We start from the raw sequence: 26,540 nt of genomic DNA, 5'->3' as shown, positions 1-26,540 counted from the left end.
TCAAGATCCATGATCCCTTCCCGTACATATCACACACACACACACACACACACACACACACACACACACACACACACACACTTCACAACTTACATCTTTTTAAGAGATTTCTTTGCTTTTAAGACTGCTAAATTGTTTATGGTTCTTTGTGACTATATGTTAAACTAGGGTTATAAATATGTATAAATATGCAGATGCTTTATTGAATCATTTCTTATCCCATTTTTATTTCTGAAGTTGTGTAAGATTAACCTTTGTGGCTCTCAAAAACATCTTCTCACACCCCAGGGGACAAATTACCTCTATTTTCATTTCCTTTAGAATTAGATCATTTTATAATTAAGAAGTTATTGAAACAGATTCTCCCCATGTGTAAGTTACTCCCTGGGGAGTAATTTATGCAGAGTTCCTGTGACTTAATATCATATAAGTCTAACAACTGTGCCAGGGATACCTGGTATGTTAGTCAATTTTGAAGTTATTCTTCACTTGAAAGTTTATTGAAAAAAAGACAAAAACAAAACCAAAGAAAAATGGTACAAGTGATTTACAATGCTATTTATTCCTAAGATTTTAATAAAGGATTATAATGTGACTTACGCTTCTAGTCCAAAAATATTAGACTTACCATTAACTGTGATATTTTGAGGTTGGAGAGATATACGAATGTAAAGGTGCTTGCCTTGCATACAGATAATCCCAGTTAGGTTCCCTTGATGAAGATGACGAATGACATTCTGATATTCTATAATACTTCACCATTTATTTACAATGCACTTTAGCTTCAAATATCAAATCTAAACTTGGCAAATCTTTGTAGTTTGTCAGATAAACTTTTTTCCATGATAAGAACTATTTTTATTATATATAATTTTTATTTTGATCATATTGGCTTACCTGTCTTTTACAGTAGTATTTTAGGTACATATTAACATTGAATCAGGGGAATTACCATCATTAAATTTGTCCTTCCACCAGAAAACAAGATCAGATTTTTGCCTTGTTCATGATCTCAGTCATTAGCAGATTAGAAATGATTATGCAGAAGAACAGAATAGAATTATAGTATGTCTCATATTTAACCCATATCACAAAAAATCTAATAAAGTCAGAGATATGGTATAAGTGGTAAAGTCTTACAAGTACAAGACACTAAGTTTCATCCTGCTATCTCAGAATCACTGGAGCAACAAACACAAGAAGAGGCTTGGATCTCTGAGCATCACTGAATATTACCTCAAAGGCAATATAAATAAATTAATGAACAAATGAATAAATAAATAATAGTTCATGTAATATAAATAACAGAAGCAAATGCAAACATTCAGATCAATAATGTATTTGGTACTTCTTGTTATTTTATATATGTATATATATACACACACAATTAAGAGGGAAGCACTGTAAGTGACAATCATGTTAATGATAGGTTTTTATTCATAAAATATTTCAATATCACACCATCCAATAAGGTGTACACTTCCCTCTCCCTTACTCTCAGTGGCCCCTCCAACCACTCCCTGCACTTGGTAAGTACAGTTTTAGACATTATTTTTCAGGTTATATGGTCTTTGATTAATTACTTCTTGGTGTTTTATAAGAATCATTTTCTGCTTAACTAATGTACTAGAATAATATAGAAATTATAAGTAATATAGGATAATATAAAAACTCAAAACTTATTTGTATCTTATCATGTTGATATATATGAAGATATATTCATATCTTATCTTTGCAGAGGCAGCAAATGGGTAGCATATTATTGTGGTTAAATCCCAAGTTAGTGCAAGGTTATCATTAATCAGCTGGATCCTTAGTTTTCTTGTATGGAAAATATAAATATAGACTGAATACTTTTTTTTCCTTACAAAAAAAGATTTGAAGTTACTTTGAAATATCATTGAAAATAAACGTTTTACACAGAAGCTCCAAACCAAGTATTATATTTTTGTAACATAAAAACAACAATAAAATAAGAGTTATGCTTTGCATTTATTTGTTTTGATGGCCAGCATGAGAAACTGTTAGAATAGCATCTTAGTAGCAGATTTGTGTAGAAAACATTTTGAAACATGTTTTGCATAATTATTTTATTTTATTTTAGAAGTCTTTCTCAGTTGTATTTCAGGCATTTAGTGATAGTAAATTAGGGTTATTTCCACCACCAGTGTTGATTTCCTCCATGGTAGTTCCCTGTATGCATCCCATATCTCTACCACTAGCCCCCTGGACTACCAGTGTACTGTAACCAGTGTAACAGGTCCATTTTGTGTTTAAAGTGTTATAGTTTGGGTCCCTTGATTCCATTGTCATTGACTTTGGCTTGGGTATTTAGATCTGATCAATTATTTTTCCACTCAATGTTCCTGAGACTGCTTGGCCTCTGGGCTCCATCCACCTTTTTTCTTTTATGAATTTGTAGGAAAACATAGAAATATGAGATAGAACAAAAAGATTCAAGTTCTATGGTTCTATGAAAAAGACAGGAGCCTTTACCTAGAATATAACTAAAATTAAAAGATGAAAAGAAAATAAAAAGGAAGGGAGAGAAGCAAGTGTGACTTTTTTGCATAGGCATAGCAAATGGGGAAATTAGAAGGAAAATCCCACTGGTTTAATAGTTATAAGGTGTTTCCACTCATGAAGCATATTATCAGAAGAACGACTACAGGCTCTAGGCATGTTGATCATCCAACTCCAAGGTCTCTATAGTAATAGAAAAAGTTCTGCTCAGTTGTGGTTGTGAAAGTCAGTCTTCTATAGTTAGAGATCTTGGTTTTTACACAGGTCCCAGAATGAAGCCCATGATAAAGTATTTCTTTGGGGTCCCAGGAAAAATTCTGCTTATTCTTGTTTATTATAATCAGTCTCTGTAATTAGAGATCTTGAATGTTGCACAGATTCTAGGATGTAGCATCTACTGATTTCATCACACTGTTGGGTGGTGAGGTAAGGCAACCTGCCCTTAGATCAAGTTGTTGCTTTCTTCATCATCAGAGTGCCTTATGAATCTACTCTGGAGCAAGTTTCTACCAGAACAACCTTCAGGCCACCCCAGAAGAGTTTGATTCCTGGTACTGGTGCAGTAAACTGTGCCAGTACTAAAATAGAGATCTGAGGTTCCGGTTGGATGATCGATATCCTATCCATTGAGGTCTAAGTAAAGTCTCCATGACAAATGTTTAAGGTGAAAAGCTCCCTTGCACTATAAAAGTTATGAGTTCCTGGGGCTGGAGCAGTGGCATAAGCAGTAAGGCATTTGCCTTGCACATGGCTAACCTAGGATGGATTGCAGTTAGATCCCTCAGTGTCCCATATGATCCCCCAAGGCAGGAGTGATTTCTGAGCGCATAGTCAGTAGTAGTAACCCCTGAGGGTCACTGGGTGTGGTTCAATAGCCAAAAAAATATTTATAAGTTCCTATCCCTATTAGATAAGAACTTATTTCTATCTGTAAGATTTCTCCCATTTTATTGTGCCAATGCAAAAAGGAACAATGCCACATGATTTCCCTGGGGGTAAAATAACAAGCTAAAGAATCTCTATGACCTGATTTTAACTGAGCTCATAACCCAAACAAGACTTTTCTTCAAGAATTTCCTACTAAGCAGATCCAAAACAGGGATGGGGAAGCTACCTCTACATGTGTAAAAAGACACTAAGAATTATGACTATTAAGAAAATGCGTCTACAGAAACATAAAAAGAAATATAGAAGTCCTCTTTGAGTCTTTTGAGATAGTTGGGGGGTATAGAATCCAGAGCCCAGTTTCATCCCCACCCCATGATCTTGCATAGTCTGAGAAATGGTTTGCAGAAGTCAGGAATCAGGTAGTGTCCTTGAGCTGACAGTCTCTCTGGAGCAAGCAACAGTCTACAATGGGGTGAGTGGGAGAAAAAGGGTGGCTTAGACTGGGTCTGTGGAAGTGGTGTCTGCAAGTTCTTCCTGGAGTGAGACATAGTGTGCTGGGAGGGTGTCCTTTCACTTTGGGAGTCACTGACATCTAGCTGGGGTAGGGTGAAGTTTCTGATCCCTGAGGAATTAAGAACTGAGGGGGTAGGGCTGGAGTGGTAACACAGTGGTAGTAGGAGTTTGCCTTGCACCCAACTGACCCAGGACAGATGCAGGTTCGATCCCCAGCATCCCAAATGATCCCCAATCCAAGACTGATTTCTGAGCTCAGAGCCAGGAGTAAGCCCTGAGGACCACCAGGTGTGGACCCCCAATAAACAAAAACAAAACAAAAAGAGGGAAAAAAGAACTGAGGGTAAAGACGGTTAAATAGGAAGAGATAGAGAATCAGAGTTGAGGGGGAGAGAGGATAGAAGAGGATTTGAATTTGTAAGGTGATAGACAGAGGTGGGAGGAGAGATTATATAATAGGACCTATGTACAATATAAGCAGAAATTAAGTACAATACAGATTAGACTAGAATAAAGGAGTTCACTACATGGACACACACACAGAGACACATAGACAGACCATGGAGATCTATTCATAGGTTACAGTTGAAGTATTGACCCTTATGGAATGGATCAGAGCTCTTAAAAAAAATGAGGCCAGCACATGGGGTGGGGAATTTTTCAATATCTAGGCAATTTATGATGGTGGGGATAAACTTTGCTAGATAAAAGTTTCCATGGTTAAATTGTGCATGGAGCATTCTTAAAACAATCACAATTTTTCTATCTAGGGTACTAAGTAATATGATAATGAGCTCTGTAAGAGGAGTCTATCCCATAGTGTATTGTTTCCATGTTCTGAGCATGCAGATTCTTTTTCTGGAAGCAAGCTGACAATGTGGACATTGTGATTTAGTGGTAAACTAGCTTGGTTTAAAAATTAAAAACAGAATGGGGCTGGAGTGATAACACAGTGGTAGGGTGATTGCCTTGCACACAACTGACCCAGGACAGACTCTGGTTTGATCCCTGACATTCCACATGCTCCCTCAAGCCAGAAGTAGCCCCTGAGCGCCACCAGGTGTGGCAATAATAATAATATAATGATAATAATAATAATAATAAAAACAGAAACAGAAACCAATTGTAAAAAATGTAAGTTTATGGGTGTGTTTGCTTGTTTCAATGGTCTCTGTGGCTTAAGCATTAGATCATGATAATAGGCTTAATCAAATGTAAGATGGATACATTGGAGTATTTTGTCAAGGCATTACCATGTTGAGAACTGTATTTGAGTCTAATATGATAAAACACTAAAATGCAAAACTCAAGTGACAAAACTATCTTCAAGAACCCCTGTGGACAAGAAAAAGTTAATTATAGACATAAAATAATTAAGGCATTGAAACATTATAACAGTGATCTTTGTAGTGTGAGTCCTTGGCTTCCAAATGCATACTACACCTATTTCTGTGGATAAAAGTATTAGAACATTATTTTAGATATCTCTGATGAGCAGTTTTTTGAATACCTGTTTAATCTAAACAGCTGTATCCTTTGCTGCAAACATCTTTGAAGTATATGTTTCTCCTTTTCCACAGAGTTTTTTTCTTCTATTTCCTGGCACCTATGCTGATCAAGATATCTACCTATTGACTATTGTATTTCTTCATGTAAATATTATAAATACCACATATAAGTGATAGGATTCTGTATTTATCCTTCTTCTAGCATATCTAGTTTAACACAATATTTTCTAGATCCATCCATGTTGCTGCAAAGTGCATAACAGTATCATTTCTTACCACTATGTAATATTCCATTGTGTATATGTACCACATCTTCATGATCCATTCATCTGTTGATGGTCATCTAGGTTGATTCCAAGTCATAGCTATTGCACTGTGTTTCAATGAATAGTGGTGTACATACATCCCTTTGAATGCAAGTTTTTCTGTCCTGAGGGTAGATACCTAAGAGAGGGATTGCTAGGTCATATGATAGATAAATTCTGAGTTTACTGAGGATCCTCTATACTGTTTTCTATTGGGATTGGACCAGGCAGCATTCCCATCAGCAGTGAAGAAGAATTCCTTTTACATCACAACCCTGCCAACAGAGGTTGTTCCCATTATTTTTAATATGTGCCATCCTCACTGATGTAAGATATCTCACAGTTGGGGGCCGGTGAGGTGGCGCTAGAGGTAAGGTGTCTGCTTTGCAAGCACTAGCCCCCGGCGTCCCATATAGTCCCCCCAAGCCAGGGGCGATTTCTGAGCACTTAGGCAGGAGTAATCCCTGAGCATCAAACGGGTGTGGCCCAAAAAAACAAAACAAAACAAAAAAGGTATCTCACAGTTGTCTTGATTTGGATTTTTCTAATAATAAGTGAAGAACATTCTTTCATGTGTCTGTTGGCAATCTGTTGTTCTTCTTCAGAGAAGTGTCTATTCATTTCCTCTCCCCATTTTAGGATGTTTTATTAGGTACTGTAGAGTTAACAATTTTGAGCACTTTGTATATCCTAGATATCAAACCTTTATCTGATGTGTTGAGTGCAAAAATTTTTCCCAGTTAGCTGTCTTCTAATTTTATTCCTTATTTTTTTTTCGCCATACAAAAACTTTCAGTTTGATGTAGTCCCATTTATTTAGGTTTGATAATAGAGCTCTTACCATTGGCATCCCATCATCAAATACATTTTGAGGTGTAAGTCTTGGAGTGTTCTGCCTATATTTTTCTCAATAAATTTTATAAACTTAGGTCTGATCTCAAGGTCTTTAAATCCACTTTGAATTAACTTTTATGTAAGGTGTGAGATATAGATCAATTTTTAATTTCTTACACATGCTTATCCAATTATTCCAACAGCATTTGTTGAACAGACAGTTTTTGTTTCATTTCAAATTCTTGGGTCCATTGTCAAAGATTAGTTGACTGTAGACTTGAGGATAAGTCACTGGATATTCTATTCTGACTTATTGGTCTGAAATTCTGTCTTTGTTCCAATACCATGCTGTTTTATCAATATAGCTTTGTAGTAGAGCTTCAAGTTAGATAAAGAAATGCCTCCCAATTTCTTCTTTTTTTTTTTTAGTGAATTTAGCTTTCCTAGATCTTTTATTATTCTACAAAAACTTTATCATTGACTGTTCTAAGTCCTTGAAGAATGATGTCTGAATTTGAATAGAAATTGCATTGAATCTATATAGTAGGTTGAGTGTGATCATTATTTTAATGATAAGGATTCTTCAAACCCATGAGAATGGGATTTCTTCCATTTTCTTAGCTCCTCTTCAATTTCTTTCTGAAGTGTTTTTTAGTTTTCATGGTAGAGGTCTCTCACCAGTCTTGTTAGGTTGATTCCTAATACTTGATAGCTTTGGACACTATTTAAAAGGCTCTTTGATCTCCTCTTCCTCTGAGTAGCAATTAGTATAAAAGAATGCCACTTACTTTGTAACCTGCCACTTTGCTATACTGGTTTATTGTTTCTAGGAGCTTTGCTGTGGACTCTAGGGTTTTCAATGTGTATCATCATATTATCTACAAATAATGATAGTTTGACTTCCTCTTTTCCTATTTTAATTTATTTGATTTAGTTCTCTTGTCTGATTGTTACTATTAGGACTTCTAATACTATGTTGAATAAGAGTGGAGAGAGAGGACAGCTTTGCCTAATGCCTGACATTAGTGGAAATGCTTTCAATTTTTCACTGTTAAGGATAATGTTGGCTGTGGGCTTCTTAGAGATGACTGTAACTATCTTGAGGACAGTTCCTTCCACTCATATTTTGGTAAAGGTTTTCATTATGAATGGGTGTTGGATTTTGTCAAATGCCTTCTCTACATTGATCAACATAATCATCCTTATTTCTGTTGATATGGTATATGATGTTGCTTGATTTGCATGTGTTGAACTATTTTTGCATCCATTGGATGAAACCCACTTTGTCGTGGTGTATAATCTTAGTGATGTATTGTTGGATTCGGTTTGCTAAAATTTTGTTAAGAATTTTTGCATTCATGTTTATTAGAGTAATTGACCTGTAGTTTGCTTTCTTGGTGGTATTTTTGTCAGATTTGGGAATGAACGTGACATTATCTTTATAAAAGTTGGGAAAATTCCCATCAATGGTAGTAACTCTTCTCTGAATATTTGATAGAACTCACCTGTAAGTTCATCTGGTCCTGGACTTTTATTCTTGGAGACTTTCTTAATCACTGTTTCAATTTCCTTAATTGTTATTGACCTATTTAGGCTTTCTATTTCCTTATTAAGTGTTGATGGTGATTTTTTTTCCCCAAGAATCTCTCCATTTCTTCTAGATTCTCTAGTTTAACTGAGTACAATTGTTCATAATAGGACCTTATGATGCATTTGATTTCTTGGGGTTTTCTTGTAATCTTTCCTCTGTCATTTTTTGATTCTATTTGAGGATTTCTCCTTTTTTCCTTATGAGTCTTGCCAGCAATTTGTCTATCTTGATGATTCTTTCAAAAAACCAGCTCCTAGTCTCATTAATTCTTTAAATAGTTTCTTTGTTTCTATGTTGTTGATTTCTGCTCTGGTTTTTATTATTTCTTTCCTTCTGCTTGTGTTCGGGTTCTTTTGCAGTTGGTTTTCTAGAATTTTTTTTCTTCAGCAAAACATTTATTTCTCCGAGCTCCCAGCACCTACCAGAGGCCAGGATGAGATGGGTGACTGTGTCCTTTGCCTATTTTATCTCCCAACTCCAATGGTACAGTGGATAGGGTTCTTGTCTTACATAGACTGCCTGGTTTGAATCCATGTTCTCTGCTGGTACTGATCCCTGAGTGAAGATCAGGAGTAAGTTCTGAGTACAGTCAGATATGACCTCAAAACAAAACAAAAAAAAATTAAAAGTAATGAACAGACCACAGAGATACAGCAGGTAAATGCACTTGCCTTTATGTGGATAACCAGTTTTAATCCCTGGTACTTTATTTGGTTCCCTAGGAACTGCCAGGAATAATATCTGAGCACAGAGCCAGGAATAAGCCCTGAATATAGCTGAGTGTGGCGGCCCAAACCTGTCCACACCACTGAATGAGGACAAAAAAAGAAAAAAAAAGAAAAAGAAAGAATTAAAAAAAAAAAAGACTAAAGGCAAATGTTTAAAAGACTTTTAGTTCCTAACTATATTTCCCTGTTTAAGGAAAACAAAGCCAACTCTGGTAAATGGGTGATATTTTGTTTAGAATCAGTTTAGGGTTTAGGGAGGTCATTTAAATAGTAGTTGCTTACCTCAAGTCTATACCCCAACTTCAACTCAGTATCTTGGAATAAGGTCACGATTAAGAGGTGTGGAAATAGAGAGGAAAGGTCAAAGAAGGGAAACAACTGTATGATCAAGATGTCTTTTTTTCCCTTCCAGCACAAATTGAAGTGATACCATGCAAAATCTGTGGCGATAAGTCCTCTGGGATCCACTATGGAGTCATCACTTGTGAAGGCTGCAAGGTACGGGACTTTGAATGCTGCCAAAGGGCTGTGCTTGCCTCTGGGGTCCATGTGACTGCTGCAGTGACGTCTTTTAAAGGACTGCCAATGGATCTTGTGCTTGCTGCAGACAGGAGAATTTCTGTTTGAAGAATGGATGGGTTGATTGTTCTCTTCATTTTGCCTTTTGCCCTTTTATTTTCTATACAACTGTTTTAGAAAAGACTTATTTAAAAGTGACTTCTTTGGGACAGAGTGATATCATGGCAGGAGGGTGTTTAACTTGCATGCTACCAACCCAAATGGACCTGGGTTTGATTCCTGCATGCCATATAGTCCCCCAGCCTGCCAGGAGCAATTTCTGAGCACAGAGCCAGGAGTAACCCTTGAGTGCTGCAGGGTGTGGTAAAAAAAAAGTGACAATCAAAATTGCTAGGATGTAAATATTGACTTGCTCTCTCAATTGGATTATCTTTTGAAAAATCCATGATATTTATAACAACATGAAAGAGCTCTAGTTCTAACCTAAAAGTTAAAGTAAAGATGAAAGTCTTACAGCCTTTGTTTATCTGTCCAGAAAGACGTCAATATAACTGTTATAGTGAAAATATGCATACAATCCATAAAATTAGAAAATTGGAAGCATGGAATCCTAGTTAGAACTAATACTACCTAAATTAATTAAAAGCCATCCTCTCCAACTTCCATTTTTCCAATAAGCACATGAGGTAGAAATGAAATTATGTCATTTAAGCCAACATCACTAAGTAGTAAGAGCATGGCCAAAAGAATGTTTTCTTTTTAATTTCTCAGTGTAGTGTTTGCCCCAGGGGCAGAGTCAACCAGTCTTTCCAAAGACAATTTAATTCCTATCAGCAAGCTGAATTTATAATACAAAGCTGGGGGAAGAGCTGTTCGCATAGGCCTAATCTGAAATAAGAGAAATTAAAAATTTACATTATTTATAGAAGGAAAGAAGGAGTAAGATACTGTAGGATGAACAAATGGGTTGGTTTTTTGTTTTGCACACTAGAAAGGGTTTCAAGGACAAAGTATGTCCATTATAAATAAAATGCAACCAGGGAAAGTGAATATTGGCAAAGTTTTTGGTGAATTCAATTATAATTTCAATGAAAGATCTGAACAAAGTAAATTACTTCAAGGTCAGTAAACTACATTAAAGGAGGAAGGACACATTACAGAATCTAAGATACAACTTCAATCTTAAGAGATTTTCAAATACAAATGAAGAAAAAAATATGGTAACTATCAAAAAGTGGTCCTGTGTAAAAATAATGCTATGCAAAGAAAAAAAATTTTAGGCACTGAAAACGGAGGGAAGATTAATCAACTAGATAATTAATAAAAAATATAGGGATGAACACAGAAACAAGGGAATAACTAACTTATCAACATACTAAGTTGTTTTGCTGTGATTAGTAACCATTCATATTTAAACAACGCAAGATGTGCATTGCATTCTGTTTTTCCGAGGACCTAGAGTTGAGAACTTCGTCATACCTACCTCGATATAATTTTTCATTAAATATTTAATTAAATAGTATAACCAATTTATAATATTTTATTTTTCTATGGTGTCTATGGTGTCTTTGCTTTTTCTGGGCAGGGAGTCAGGTGTCTTTTTCATAAATACTAATAATTTTAAAACCATCACTCTCTTCAGAAAAGGATCATTTCTACCACTCTGAGTTTATTATGCAATGTTAAGAACTCTATTTTAGTTCACATAATATCTACAAATATACTTTTATATTTATATCAAAGTAGAGATATTTTGGTTTTTATTGCTTAAGCACTGCTTGGAAAATGCCTTGAAGTTATTATAAGATGATGATGTTATGAAGCAAAACATTTTTAATACTCATTGCCAAGAGTCAACTACTAAACAAACATATCTCAAAAGGCCAAGAGCAAAGAAAATTTCTGTCATCTTTTCTTTTTTAAGTAGGAATTCACAATCAAATAAATTATGTTGTTACACAGAAACACACTTTGAGATTTCTGTCAAAATTACATCATTCACCACTTTTATTTCAAAGAAGAATCCACATTTGCAAATGTGTTACATTTTCCAGCAAGTAGAAATCTCAAGAAATCTTATTCATAATAAGATGTCAATGTCAGCCCATTCAATACCAACCTCTGAATTTTCTTTATATTGGTTAGTCAACATAACCCATTTTATATGACATGAATTCTCTGAATTTACTCAAATTCTTATTCATTCAATAAAATTTGAAATAGAGTATCTTCCATGCCAAAAATCTCATTTGTAATAATGAGTAACAGAGAAACAAGAAATATTTCATAATTAATATAAAATAGGCTTTAACTTAGGAATGTAAGTGTGAATGCAGAAATATCTATGCTACCAACCCTTTTGCTAAATGGCACTAGAACATCAAAAGATAAAAGCCACCTAATGTTTTATTCAAATATAAATTCAAAGTCATTTTTAATCAAGACCAAACAGTTGAGTTTTTTCTCTTACAGTTTTCTTAATATATGAAGTACATCATCTAAATTCCTGAAGACTTAGATATGATCTTTATTTTAATGGACTTTATAAATTCATTCAAACTGGAGAATTGGATATTTCATTATGCTATCACTAGTTATTACATAAACAATGCATTAGACATAGGGGTGAAAATATTTCTATTGAATGGCTTTAGGGTTTACACCACAAGACTATTTGCTTTCTTCTTGCAGAGAAACTTGTGCACACATATGCTTCAGAAGCCCTTCATAAAGATGACAAACTTTATGAAAAACTTTATGACAAACTTCAATGAGGTTAGAGAGAGAATACAGATTTATGCTTTTGCCTTACACATGGCTGACTCCAGTTCGATCTCCAGCACCACATTTGTTTTTTCATAAATCACTTAGAGTGATCCCTTAGCAGAGTCAGGAGTAAGGCCTGAATATAAGTTATATTGCTACACCAGATATATATATATATTTGATTTTTGTATATATGTATACATATATATATATATATACACTGTTTTAAGATTTTATCTTTATTATCAATTCTTTTGGTAACCTGTTAAATTTTATGACCAAGATGATTTCCTTAATTACTTCATCTTAGCTAAGGATACAAAATTGTTTGAATTTAAATATCCTATTCCAGTTTTCACATAGCATTGATATTACTACCTTAGAGCTTTTTAAATCTTCCTAATTACAAAATGGGGTAAAAACTTTTGTTCATAAATTTGTTCATATTACTTTGAGTAATTTAAGAAACTAACTCATAAATGATGAATAAATGAGTGAATAAAACTTTAATATCTCCAGAGAAAATATTTATTTTTCTTATGATGTTTTCTATAAAAATAACCTAAGGTTGGTAACATCCAGAAGTTTTGAAAATAGCAGATTCAGCTCTGGATTTATTTAGAAGGATATAGTATGATCCATTGTGGCTTTTTTTTTTTTTTTTTTTGCCAGATGAACCTAAACATCCTAGCACTGAAGATTCTATATTGCTGTAGCCTAAGGCAAAGAAGAGAGCATCAGTCAGATTTTAGCACCTTACTTATTTTTTTTTCTGAGTAGTTCATGTTTCCTTTATTCAAAAATGTGGTTATAAGGTGTGTCATTTTTAAATAAAAAAAAATTCCAGTAAAGTCTAGGTGAATAAAAGTTTCCAAATGGGTGAAAATCCATCTTAGAAATTGACTGCCACCCTTATTATGGTTATTGCTACCAATTTTCCAACTTTTGCACCCCACACTGCTTGACATCTATCAATACTAGTGTCTCCATCGTTTGGCTGGTTTTTGTACAGCAGTGGCAGTCTTCTACTTCCCCATTACTCTCCAAGTTTAGGAAAGTCTGCTCTGTTTTTATTTCCCTAGAATACCACCACCTACATCTGTCTTTAAGGAATTCTGATTGAATGAGTGATATATTAATACTCTGTGTACAGTAGACATTTTACTGATAAAAACATCTACAAAGAAGTATTTTACTTAAACAATTGTTTCCTCAAAATATGTAGCAAATATAGATCTATGTGTTTATTAATAGTTCCTGTTTTCCTTTTAATAAATTTTCTTTCTCTAGGGGTTCTTCAGAAGGAGCCAGCAAAACAATGCCTCTTACTCTTGCCCAAGGCAGAGAAACTGTTTAATTGACAGAACCAACAGAAACCGTTGCCAACATTGCCGACTGCAAAAGTGTCTTGCCCTAGGAATGTCCAGAGATGGTAAGACATTAACTTTGTTATATCTAGTCTTAGGAGAAATGAAACAGAAATTCTGAAACAAAGTAAAGATAATAACATGCTTATTAAACCTCATTAAAAAGAAAAGTAAGAATAAATATGTATATACACACATATATACATAATTGTAATTAAGGATAAAGAAAAGAGAAAGACTTTACATCATGGAGCAATTTGTGCAAGCTAAACAAATTGAAAGTCTCCTAGGCTTCATTTGGAAGGTAACCTTTTGTCTAGATTTCTTTGTAAATGCTAGATCTCCTGAAAATAAGGTTTTCAGAGCTGAAATACGAATGTTCAAGGGAATGAACCTATTTGGTAGAGGTATGGCTGGTGTACAAGTTGCTTAATATGGAGAGATGCTAAGGAACATAATATGCTTTTATAGGAAGTACAGTGAGTTAATTGCTGTTCTTAGTTTCCCAGAAGAGTATTTGGACTAATCTGAGTCATAATGAGGATAGTAAAATGGCAGGTCCTGGAATGGTTATGTGAAGGGTATCCTCAGAATACAAGGAAACACACTGAGTTTTTTATACTCAAATTCACTAGGTTGACTCCCCAACTATAATTCTAAGATTAATAAAAGCAAAATAACTGAAAACAATCATTTTCATCTAGCTTTGCTTCCATCCTTAAGTAATCCTCTAAACAAATTATTGCACTGTCATTGACCACTTAACTCCTATATCCAATGTGAATACTTACCCCTGGCATCCATACTCTCTTATTGCTGTTGTATCTGAAAGGTCTAATTCAAATGGGCATCTAAATGTCTGTTTAATAAAGCACAAGCACAAAATTCTCTTTCTCAAATTTTGAATGAGATGCAAACAAATCTTTCAGTAGTAATTCTATTACATGAATCAGTTGAATAATGTGCTTCTGGTGCTTTTTTCTAACTATGTTCAAAGTGGGGTAAACCATCTCCACCATCCAAAAACAATGAAAGAAATAAATATTCCCACATTGTAAATGAAGTTCAATTGACAAATCCTTGGCCTTGTATTACAAACTGTTTACCAAAGGAATAAGGGGAAGGCTGGAGGGCAATTGATATTAAAATAGAGGTGTCACAGGAATCTGGTAGAGAATCACGGATACTTTAGTGGGTAGGTACAGTATATTTGTGTATCAATATCATAAATTTTAAGGCTGTTCTGACCATATGCATAAACTAATAAGTAATGTAAAAAAGGAAAGTGTTGATTGGCATGCATAATCCCTTGGCATAATACAATTTAATGAGTTACTGAAACAAATGTCAGGACTTTTAAGTCATTTGGATAATTTAGCTCTGAAGAGGCCTTAAAAGGCAAACAGACAAACAGCTTATTTATTTTGTTTGAATTATTCAAAAAGTTGTACCTTGAATTTACTTTTTCACTTTTACTATACTCACTGAAATTCACTTGCATGCAGCCAACAGAAGTCCAAACCAGGCACCACCCCACATGGTCCTTTGAGCACAGGCAGAAGTTATTCCTGAATGCAGATCTGGGATAACTCAGAGCACCTCTGGGTGAGACCCAGACACAATAAAAAAAATTGATCAAAAACTTTTAAAAATATGTCTTAGAATTCTTTAGCTTTTAAGTAGCTTTTAAAACTGCAGAAAAAATATTTCCAAATTTCATCTTTTGTTTGTTGTTTTTCTAGGCTTACCACTGATAAGTTTACTCTTTTTTTTTGCCTCTTCAATTTTATTTTTTCTTTGCTTTTTAAATAATATATTTAAGCACCATGGTTACAAACATGTTCAGTTGGTAAATTTATTGCATTGTGTACTTACTCATAATTAAAAAGTAGAATTTGAAGATTGAGTATTAAATGGTTTTTAGGATTTATTTAGTGAAATTCTAAAGTTATTTGAGATGCGATTTGCACTTCAGTTTATTATAGGAGACAATGTTTTAATTGACAATATATGAAAAGCCCCATAGATATTATAAAAAAAAGAGATCAAAGCATTTTTTCCTATCATTTCTTCCTATAGTGAAAAGAAGTATCTCTTTGGGGAAGGCAGATTTTTGTAGATCTATTCTGGTAAACAGAATCATGAGCAAAGAATTGGGCACATGGCCCAGGGCAGATTCAGCAACATCAATTCACAAAGGAGATAATCCAAATCCCTCTACATAAAAGAAAGATGGGGTGGCTCTTTATGAGAGTGTCAGTTAATGGATAAAGCTACAATCTGTCCTCATGGGGGAAATAAATTTACTTCAGCACATACATATCTATGCTATTAATAATGCCTTTTCTACAGAAATAGGAACTTAAGGATTGTGATCCTACTTAATTTTAGTTCAAGAGAAAGTCTTGGGACTACTAGGGTTATCTTCCAGAATGCATCATTAGCATGTCATAAGTTGAACTAAAGCTAAAGAGACATGCTTAGAAGTTGGAGTTAGTCATAACTTTAAAAAAGAAGAAAATAAGCTCAAGTAGAAGGATAAAATTAAGAAGATTCTAAGGAAAAAAAAATCTTCTTTATTATACTATTTGGGAGAAGCCTGATCTGAATCTTGACTTTAAAAGAGTACTTTATATTATAAAGTATATTTATATTTATCATAAAGGAAGTGAATAGGTTTTTATCTTTATTGATAGATAATATCCATCATATGGTATTCAATAATTTGCAAACACTGAAGTAATGATTGCTTAGTTATGTCTGGCAAATGAGGGTTTTTGGTTGTTGTGGTTTGTTTTGTTTTGTTTTGTTTTGTTTTTGCCACTAACCTGCTATGTTTACTTTTACCACTTAGGTAAAAAAAAATTTAATGTGCTTTAGTAGTAGCACCAGTAGCCAAGTTAAGATATGTAACACACAAAATTGTTTTAAGATATTCCTGGTCCATCAAAATAGATTCTTAATTTTGATGTTTCAATTTATCTTCTAGGAGATATGCTTAACTCTAAGAATACTTTCTTTCCAATTAGTAGTCCCTTAAATAGGATAACTGCTATTATATAATTAAGTATTAATTTAAAATTACTTAACTTTTATTGCCTTCTGACTTTTTAAACTTCTATCATGGTATATTAGCTACTGTATATACATTAGTCAATAAGAACATAGTTTATCAAATTTAGTATAGACAAAAATAAGAAATCAAATAAATTTGGAATACATGAACATGCGTTTCTAGGCATATAAATAGGTAAACACACACATGTGTATGTTTGCATGAGTTGATAGCAATTATATGCTTACTGAATCATTCCACTATTTCATTTCTATAACAGGACTTCTATCAAATACCAACTATTGGAATATTTTCTAAACTTTTTCCAACTGTTACTATGAACAGCTATCAAAGCCAGCAAGAATTTGGCATCAATATGAATATATTGGTCCCAACAATAATACATTACAACAATCAAGTCTATTTCCTCCCCAGTGGCATTATATCTATGTAAAAAATGGGTTCTACCCTACAAGGACCATTTTACACAGACTAGTTTCTAATTTAGATCTACTTGTTACAATTTGAATCTGAAGTTAGAATTTTAATAAAAAATTCAGTTATGCAGAAGTAGTCTATTTCAAGTTTTTAAGAATGGGCCCTGTGACTACTGCATTGTGTTGGTAAGAGAACATTCATTATTATAGTATGTTATAGGTAGTTCTATTAGAAAAGTGTGAGGGACAAGAGAAATTTTTTTCAAATTAGCAAGCTGAACACACAATCATACTCACACACACACACACACACACACACACACAGCACCACAGCATCACTAGGTGTGACTCTTCAGAGTCAGGAGTAATCTCTGAGAAATTCCAGGTGTGGTCCAAACATATCCCCTTTTCCCCCAAATAAAAATAAAAGTGAAGTTTATACCTTGAAATTGTTTACAAGTTAAATTAAAATATTTTCATATTAATCATTAAGAACTAAACATAGAGAACTTTATAGCCAAAGAAATTGAATAACATAACTTCTAAAATGGCTATATGAAAACAATTATCCATTCATTCCATAATAATCATCCATTCCATTTAGAATTCCACAATCAAAATAAATATAAAAATATTTTTAAATAAAATTATCCTTTACTAATGTGGGATCAAATGAGTATTAAGACCATTGCTGAATATTTATAAAACACTTGCATTGTTTATAGATTATGCTAGTGTCTTTGAAAGTCTAAAGTTTAATAAGAAATTGACTACATACTCAAATTAATAGCATTAACAGAAGAATCCAAGTTTAAGAGGGGCAAACTCTTAACATATGTACCTTTCTGGTTAATGCAGCAATAAGAATGACAGTACTTCAAAATGTGATGATAAAATAGACCTCTGAAGGCAACAAATATATATACTTATATATAATGCTAGGAAATTATATGTCAAATTTACTTTTTCCATGTTTTGTTTTTTTCCTAAATATGTAACCACTTTACTACAATGTGAATAATACTGAAATATTGACATATAAGTATTTTCAAAGTGAATAGAAGGTTCATTCTAAAATAGTTTACTAATTTTTTTTTTTGGTTTTATGACCAAACCGGTGACACTCAGGGGTTACTCCTGTGTATGCACTCTGAAATCGCTCCTGGCTTGGGGGACTATATGGAACAAACAGTGGTCTGTCCTAGGCTAGCACATGCAAGACGGACACCTTGCCACTTGAACCACCACTCTGGCCCCAGTTTACTGAAATTTTTAATAAAATCCTTTACTTAAAATTAATCCTGAAATTCAAAAATATAACTAAATTTAAGTGCTTCTTTCAAAATCTTATTCTATGACCTGATAAGTTGATTTTGGGAGGAGTTATCTCTATTCACCCTTGAGTGTTCAGGTGTTTCCTAGGACAAAAAACTTAATAACATACTTGGTTAGCATTGGAATTTTTGATAATAAGGCCAGTTATATAGAGAAAAAAACTGAATCTGAAATTCTTATATAGTGTCATGACTAGACTTGTTTATTTGCCTGCTTGAAACTCTTAATCCATAGCTGCTGATTGTAGTAGCTCTCACCAGAGATGCCTAAGGTAATTCAGCTCTGCTTCATTCTTATCTTCCAGCAAGCTAGTTTAGGCATGGTAAGGCACTCTATCATACAAGAACTTCAAAAATCTCTGCTTATGCCCTCTATGTCAATGTCCATGTTGTTTAGAACATGTTACATTATCAAGTTATCGGTGTAATGGAATGTCTGACCAATGAAAACGCTCTGAAAATTGATGTGATAGGGAATAAAAATAGCTTAAAGGAATTAGGGTCATTATTACCATCAATTCACCAAAATATGTTTTTTACTTTAATACAATATATAGGAATCTTTAAAAAAAAAAAACAATTTAAATGGGAAGAGATTTCAAAAGAAACACTGTCTATATGTCTCCATATCCCAGGAATTTCTCAGTCTCACTTTTTGTTCCCTGTAGATATAAAACAAATGCAAACATTCTACTACATTAAGTAGGAAAATAAATATACTCATATAAAATAAAAAATAGTACTTGCAGCAGGTCTTCTTGAACTTTTTTCCACTTGTGAGCCCCTTTTATCCAACAAATGCAACGCTAGCAAAAGATTTATTATGACAATTTTGAGCTAAATTTTGGTCCTTGCTCATTCAGAAATCGTTTACTATTGCCAAACTATTTACAAACTCCACATTCAGTCACTCAACTTCTTCTAGTGTTGCAACCTATATAGTTGAAGAAACAAGGACCTATAGCAGTAGATAAAATTTTGTATTCAACACCAGAGGTTTGTTAATTTTTAAAGGGTGTTGTGAACCAAATGAACACAAAGGACAAAGAGTCAAAAATAAAGACACATCACATTATTTTCTTGGAGCTCGAATTTCTTTCTGAATCAAACTTGTAAATTTTAATTTTTTCTTATATAAGAGCTTTTTCTAAGCCCGGAGAGATAGCACATCGGCGCTTGCCTTGCAAGCAGCCGATCCAGGACCTAAGGTGGTTGGTTCGAATCCCAGTGTCCCATATGGTCCCCTGTGCCTGCCAGGAGCTATTTCTAAGCAGACAGCCAGGAGTAACCCCTGAGCACTGCCAGGTGTGGCCCAAACACCAAAAAAAAAAAGAGCTTTCTCTCCCAGTAAAACATGCATAGGAAATCATTTTGAAAGATATATTATGAAGCTAGGAAAAAAAGCTGTCCCTAAGTGTTACTGTGTAGAATCTTGTCTGTGGGACAAACTAGAAAGACCACCTCTATTAGTGAGCAATTAAAGCTGTCTCCAAAAGACAGGCTCTAATCTAAGGCAGCATCTTTGCAAACAGAGTTAAGCACAAAGATCTAAATGATTCAACTTCCAAAAAAAAAAAAAAATGACAATTGAGGTAGAAAAGAGATTTTGATACAAATTAACCAGATTAGCTATTTTCATTTAGAAAAATCACTGGATAATTGCCACTTTGTTTTTCTTCGTAGCATCAAAAATCAGAACAAAATTTTTAAGAAATATTAAAATGTTAAGTAAGAGCTTGGGCTGCTCTAAATCTACAGTTGGCAGAACAGAACAGCATTCTCCAAGACTAGAAAGTGTAGGCAGAGCTTCCACTCTTTGGTGTTACAAGAATTTAAACATCTAGCCACACCTGCAGTGAGGAAGACTGCAATGAGGCATCCATCTGAATAGTCAAAGCTTCAATAAAAAATGGTAGCTTTATAAACAAAAGAGGAGGAAAAATAATATTGAAGGAATAATGGGAGGAGCTAATGAGAGACAGGAGAAATGAAATATTAACTCCTTTCAAGAAGGTATTGCTTCTATTGGGGACCCTCTGTGATAGAGATTTTTTTTATTATAGCTTATTTTTATTGAGGATCAGAAGTTAATATACGGTTAACATTATTTCTGCACACATCTTTCCAACAATACCCCCATGGCCTGAGCACTTCTTACCTTCACAGTAGCCCAGGGGCCCCTTTCATAATAGCTCAATCCAGGGCCTATTTTAGTAACATAGGATTGAAACATAAACCAATCAGATTTGTACAAGTACAACAATTTTAACCAATGGGAGCTTAAACACATTTTGATGGCGGGAAGGATAAAGAGGAACCTGGCAGGATGGGGGGAGGGGAAGCAAATTCTTAAACAAATAACTAATTGATATTTACGCAAATACAATTATTTGTTTAGCCTATTTTCCATTTAGATCTATCTTTTGTGCAAGCAATAAGGATCATAATTTAAACTTTACAAAAACATATCTATAACTACATGCTTGAGAGCAGTTACAAAAACAGGTTCCATGGAAAGGTTAAGGCATCTGGTTAAGCCAGATTCTTTGTGCTGAGCTAAATTTATTTGCAGAGTTTTCTGTTGGTTCGGGGCTATGCAAACTTTTGTGGCTTGAATCAGACAGGCGGTGGAAAATTCATTCAGAGTTTCTTTGATATGTGGGGTGCTCGATCTCCCACATCTCCCCCTGTTTAGTATACAATATAGAAGGGACAGACGTGCCTCGGTAATATAGAAGGGACAGACGTGCCTCGGTGGACTGGCCACACTGGGTGAAGAGGTGTGGGGCTTCCAGTCACCGCATCTGCTACCCTTGATTCAGTCGTTTCCAAAGCTTGGCAAGGCACAGATTGAGGTCTATGCGCCAGCTCCTCGATAACTTCCAACTTAAGTGGCGGAGAGTTGGCAGGAGGGGAGATGTCAGGTGTCAGCTGGTCTTCTGAGGTGCATAGTTGTTGGTATAGAACCTTTGAGTCCTTTCTGGTTGCTTCATCCACTTGATTCTTTACGAAGGTGGTGAATTTGCGAAAAGCCCAAGGACCAAAGGAAACTAGCAACATAAAGCCAATGGAGGGCCCCAAAAAGGCTGGGAGCACTGTTGTTATCCATGGAGTGGTAGAAAACCAATTTTTGTACCAGCTCTCACTCTGCTCTATATCTTTTTGTCTATTTACTAAATTATCCTCTATGTGTTGAATGCTATCTCTAGCTAAGCCGAATTTATTTTTAAAAGCAACATTTTACTCTAAGGATGACACAAATTCCCCCCTCCCTCAAAAAAAATGTTAAATTTTGATCCACGGTGGTTATTCTGCACTCTTTGCTAGGAAATCAACAGTAGTGTAAACTTCTTTAAGTTTGTAAACATTTTTAGCCACAGTTATAAGGCATTAGCAGATTCTAGAGTATGAACCAATGAATAAATATTTGTGCTTACACCAATAACACCTAGGCCTTTTAATAAGGCTAGGGTGATGGCAGTGTTTGATTTTTGTACTGCAGCGGGGAGAGACACAAGATTATATTTAAGAGGTAATAAGGCAATTTTTGATCTAACAGTCAATTTAGGCATTAAAACAACCAAAACACAGTGGTACTAGGACTAAAGAAACAAATGTAAAACAACGGGGGAGATAAACTAGTGAAACAGGCAAAAAAACATTAAATTGGGTGCAATCATGAACTGAAAGGAGAAATCAACGACAAGAATTTGATTACAATTTTTTCAGATTATTAAAATTTGCGGCAGGGAGGTCTTGGAAGAGTTCTTGCATTGGGGATACTTTTGGAGCTAGGCCCAGTTTCAAGGAACAGTCCGCGTTAGGGAGAGTTAGTAGGGAGGGCCTCGCAGCATGAGTCCACAGGGGAGTTGGCTGTCTTTTCTTTCAGGAGACGAGGTGTGGGTTTATCTGGGTGTCCCCTCGCCTGGGTGCAGGGTACTGGTTCGTTGAGTAGGAGGTCGATCTTGATGCCTAATAGAATAAGGACTGAGGGTGAAAATTTTTAATATGGTGGAAGATCTGGATGGGATTGAGGGGTAAAGGGATAGTTGGATTTCCGGAGGGGAGAAAGGGGAAGGTATATGGGAAGGGTATGAAGGAAGAGAAAAGAGAAAATACCTTAGAGAGAAAAGGGGAAGAGAAAGAGAAAAAAGTAATAAGCAGAATAGAGAGAGAAAAAAAAAAGAAAAGAAAAGTAGTAAGAAGAGAGGAGAGAATAGCAAGGGAATGCTGGTTTAATTAAAAGTGTTCGAAGATGGGCTAGGCGGTGGCGCTGGAGGTAAGGTGCCTGCCTTGCCTGCGCTAGCCTAGGACGGACCGCGGTTGGATCCCCCGGTGCCCCATATGGTCCCCCAAGAAGCCAGGAGCAACTTCTGAGCGCATAGCCAGGAGTAACCCCTGAGCGTCACAGGGTGTGGCCCAAAAACCAAAAAAAAAAAAAAAAAAAGTGTTCGAAGAATCAAGCCTGTGGTTTAAGTCTGTACGTCTCAGGTACTGCTTCAATGATCTGAATGATCACGTGCTTCAATTCCTAAATGGAGGTATTACCTAGAGATAAAGTGTATGTTAAAGAGTTTTCTCGTGGCCATCTCGTAGTGCATGCAAGGTATGGTATCCTGTGTGGTATCCCGAATTGTCACCTTAGTTTGTCCACCCTTTGTATCCAAGGGCGCCTGTGGACAGAAAAGCTGAGAGGTTATTTAAAATATAGTAAGATAAAGGCATTAAAAGGTAGTGTTATGGTATGTTGCCATTGCAGTCCGTGATTTCCCTTGGTGTTCTATACTTGTGTTCCTGTATACGAACTCCAAGGGATTATTGTGGGCCTTTGTTGTAGAAGTCTGATTACCTACCTGTTCTCTCTATGCTGCCGTTTCTATTGTTATTGTTTTCTTTATGGTATATTGTGTAATCAAAATTTTGCATTATTCCTTTTTCATGTATTTTGGACACTGCTCCCACGTATATGTTGACTATTACAGTGTTCGGAGTTTCTACCATGTTAAACCCTGTTATTTGATTGTTAAGTATTAGTTGTGTATAAAATATGTGTTCTAGGTGTTTCAGATTAGTGCTACCATTCTGTATTTTTCTTTTGTCTTCTGACTTACTTCGTTTAACATAACATGATCTAGGTCCATCCACGTTGCTGCAAAGTCTGTGATTGTATCATTTCTAACTGCCATGTAATATTCCATTGTATATATATACCACATCTTAATGATCCATTCATCTGTTGTTGGACATCGAGGTTGGTTCCAAGATTTGGCTATTATACTGATTGCTGCAATAAATAGTGGGGTGCATACGTATTTTGGAATGAATGTCCTTCCATCTTGGGGGTATATGCCTAGGAGAGCAATTGCTGGGTCAAATGGCAGCTCAATTCTGAGTTCTTTGAGCACTCTCCAGACTTTTCTCCATAGATGTTGGACTAGGGGGCATTCCCACCACCAGTGGATGAGAGTTCCTTTCATAGCGCATCCTCGCCAACAAAAGTTGTTTCCATTATTTTTGATGTGAGCCAACCTCACTGGTGTGAGGTGGTATCTCATTGTTGTCTTGATTTGGATCTCCCTGATGATGAGTGAAGGTGAGCATGTTTTCATGTGTTTGTTGGCCATCCTTCTGTCTTCCTCAGAGAAGTGTCTATTCATTTCATCTCCCCATTTTGTTATGGCTTTATTTGGTTTTGAGGGGCTCAGCTTTCTGAGCGCTTTGTATGTTCTAGATATCAGCCCTTTATCTGATATATCAAGTGAAAAGATTTTTTCCCATTCTGTTAGCTGTCTTCTTGCGTTAAGTAGGGTTTCTTTTGCCATGCAGAAGCTTTTTAGTTTGATGTAGTCCCATTTGTTTATATTTGATGCTAACGTTCTTGCCATTGGTGCTCCATTCTCAAAGACCCTTTTGATATAAAGGTCTTCGAGTGTTCTGCCTATTTTATTTTTTTAATAATAGTAGGCTCTGGAGAGGTATTATAATTTGTAGAGCATTCACTTTGCATGCTGTCAACTATGGTTCAATCTTGTGCCCTTCTGAACCTTCCAGGAGTGAGCCCTGAGCACAGGACCAGGAATAAGATCAAGCACAGTTTGATATGGCCCCAAACAGAAAAGAAATGAAAACACCTTGGTACTTGATTATTTTCACTTAACCATGAATCTGGGAATTAACCATGATTCTACCTTCTACTCTCTTTTCTATGTCTTCCATTTACTACCAATACCAATAGGTGATGATAATAATTTCACAAAGGAAAATAAAACTTGGTCAAGTGAGATAGCCAAAAAATTTGAAGATGTGTGCATATCAGAAGGTTTGGAGTTTGATTCCTGGACCTCTACTCTTGGGGTAGCCATAATGGTTCCTGATCTACCTGAACAAAATTATATGACTAGGCCTGAATGTTCAACCTCCCAGCACACCAAATATGATTTGAACAGCCCATAGTCCTTTAGCACACTGCTTAGAATGTCACCTGTCCCCCAAAGGAAAACAGAAACTTTAAAGGAAGCCTTCTATTTTGTCATAATAATTCCCACTATTAACATAAACTGAAAATGAGATTCACACAAATGAATGCTGACAGCTTGTGATGGAAAATGCAATATTCATAACAGTTCAGGAGGTTAAGTTCCACCCCATGAATCATCAGGTAGATGCAAATCAAAATAACAATGAAATATCATCTCATACCACAGAGATTAGTACATATCACAAAGAACAAAAACCACCAGTGCTGGTGAGAATGTGGAGAGAAAGGGACTTTTATTCACTGCTAGTGAAATTGTAAACTAGACTTTTTAGAAAAAATATGGATATTCCTCAAATAACTAGAAATTGTGCTTCCATATGTCCTAGGGGCCCAAAAAAAAAGCAATTCAGAAAATCATTGTAGCACTATTCACAATAGCCAGAATCTGGAAACAACCCAAATGCCCAAGAACAAATGAGTTGATAAGAAACTGTGGTACATCTACACAATGAAATTCTATGCAACTATTAGGAAAAATGAAGTCATGAACTTTGCTTACACATGGATGGATATGGAGAGTATTATCCGAGAGAAATGAGTCAGAAGGAGAGGTGATAGAATGATCTCACCCACTTCTGGGATATTCAAAATATAGTAAAGGATAGAAAAAAGATAGTAAAATTAAAAGATAGAATTAATTTCCAAAGGCAATAGAGATTAGAGAACCAGTTTGTGGTAGAAAGCTTGCCACATATAGCTATGGAGTGCAATTAGAGCAGAGAATTGATCACTATAACAATGATAGTTGGAAATGATTATTCTAGACAAGAACTGGGTGCTGAAAAGTTATAAAGTGATATGCATGAGGGGGGAGAAGGGGAGAGAAGAAATATGTCTGCCATAGAGGCAGGTGTTAAGGGAGAGGGAAACTGGGGACATTGGTATCGAGAAAGACACACTGGTGAAGAGTGTTATATGTTGTATAACTGAAACTCAATCGTGAACAACTTAGTGACTTTGTAGTTCATATGATTCAATTGAAGAATTAATCAATTAAAAATAAAAAACGTAATACTTACCTGGCAGAGGCAATTCCATGATCACAAAATTGGTTTCACCAGGGTGAGGCTCATCCCTTGCACTCCAGGTGTGTTGACCCCTGCGATTTCCTCAAATGTGGGAAACTCAACTGCGTAATTTATGGTAGTGGGGGACTGCAAGCATGCTCTCCCCTGAAAATAAAATAAAAAACATAAAGAAAATATATTTAAAAATAATTAATACATGCAGATCAAAGCAGCTTCATATTATTCTGATATCTTACAAAGTCTTTCCCAACCCCCTCCCACAGAACAGTTAAAGATGTTGCTAGAAAAAATGGTCAGTATACAAGTTGAAGGCGATAAAACAATAAAAGGAGTTGGCTCATTTGCTAGGCATTGGATGCACAAAACTACTCTTTTCCAAAGATTGTTTTCATTTGATTCCAAAACCAACAGAAGGCAATGATATGGTTTACATCAAATTGTATTTATTTTTCTCCCTACATCGTTGGCCTTTTCTAACATGTTATTTAGAAAATAGTAAAATAGGACCCTATCCAACAATCCAGTAATCCTAATGCTTAGAGCTGGGAAGCTAATAATGAGTGTTGATTGACATTTTAATAGTCTGTACTATTTAGTAATTTGGGG

At 35.2% G+C, this 26,540-nt stretch overlaps 1 protein-coding gene and 1 non-coding gene across 2 annotated transcripts in view; both read left to right on the top strand.

Annotated features, from left to right (window-relative positions):
* Positions 1 to 26,540, top strand: part of RORB (RAR related orphan receptor B) — a 93,986-nt gene that overhangs the window by 16,104 nt on the left and 51,342 nt on the right. Inside the window, exons 2-3 of the mRNA XM_049770814.1 lie at positions 9,303 to 9,511; positions 13,466 to 13,607. Of these exons, the coding sequence (XP_049626771.1) occupies positions 9,303 to 9,511; positions 13,466 to 13,607 (351 nt within the window). The remainder of the gene's footprint in view (positions 1 to 9,302; positions 9,512 to 13,465; positions 13,608 to 26,540) is intronic.
* Positions 25,918 to 26,081, top strand: LOC126005301 (U1 spliceosomal RNA). Its single transcript, XR_007494442.1, has one exon. It is a non-coding gene; the product is annotated as a U1 spliceosomal RNA (small nuclear RNA).

This window comes from Suncus etruscus, chromosome 3, assembly GCF_024139225.1.
Source record: "Suncus etruscus isolate mSunEtr1 chromosome 3, mSunEtr1.pri.cur, whole genome shotgun sequence".
In the NCBI taxonomy this organism is placed as follows: domain Eukaryota; kingdom Metazoa; phylum Chordata; class Mammalia; order Eulipotyphla; family Soricidae; genus Suncus; species Suncus etruscus.
Note: the sequence above shows the minus strand (reverse complement) of the source record. Positions and strands in the feature narration are given on the sequence as shown.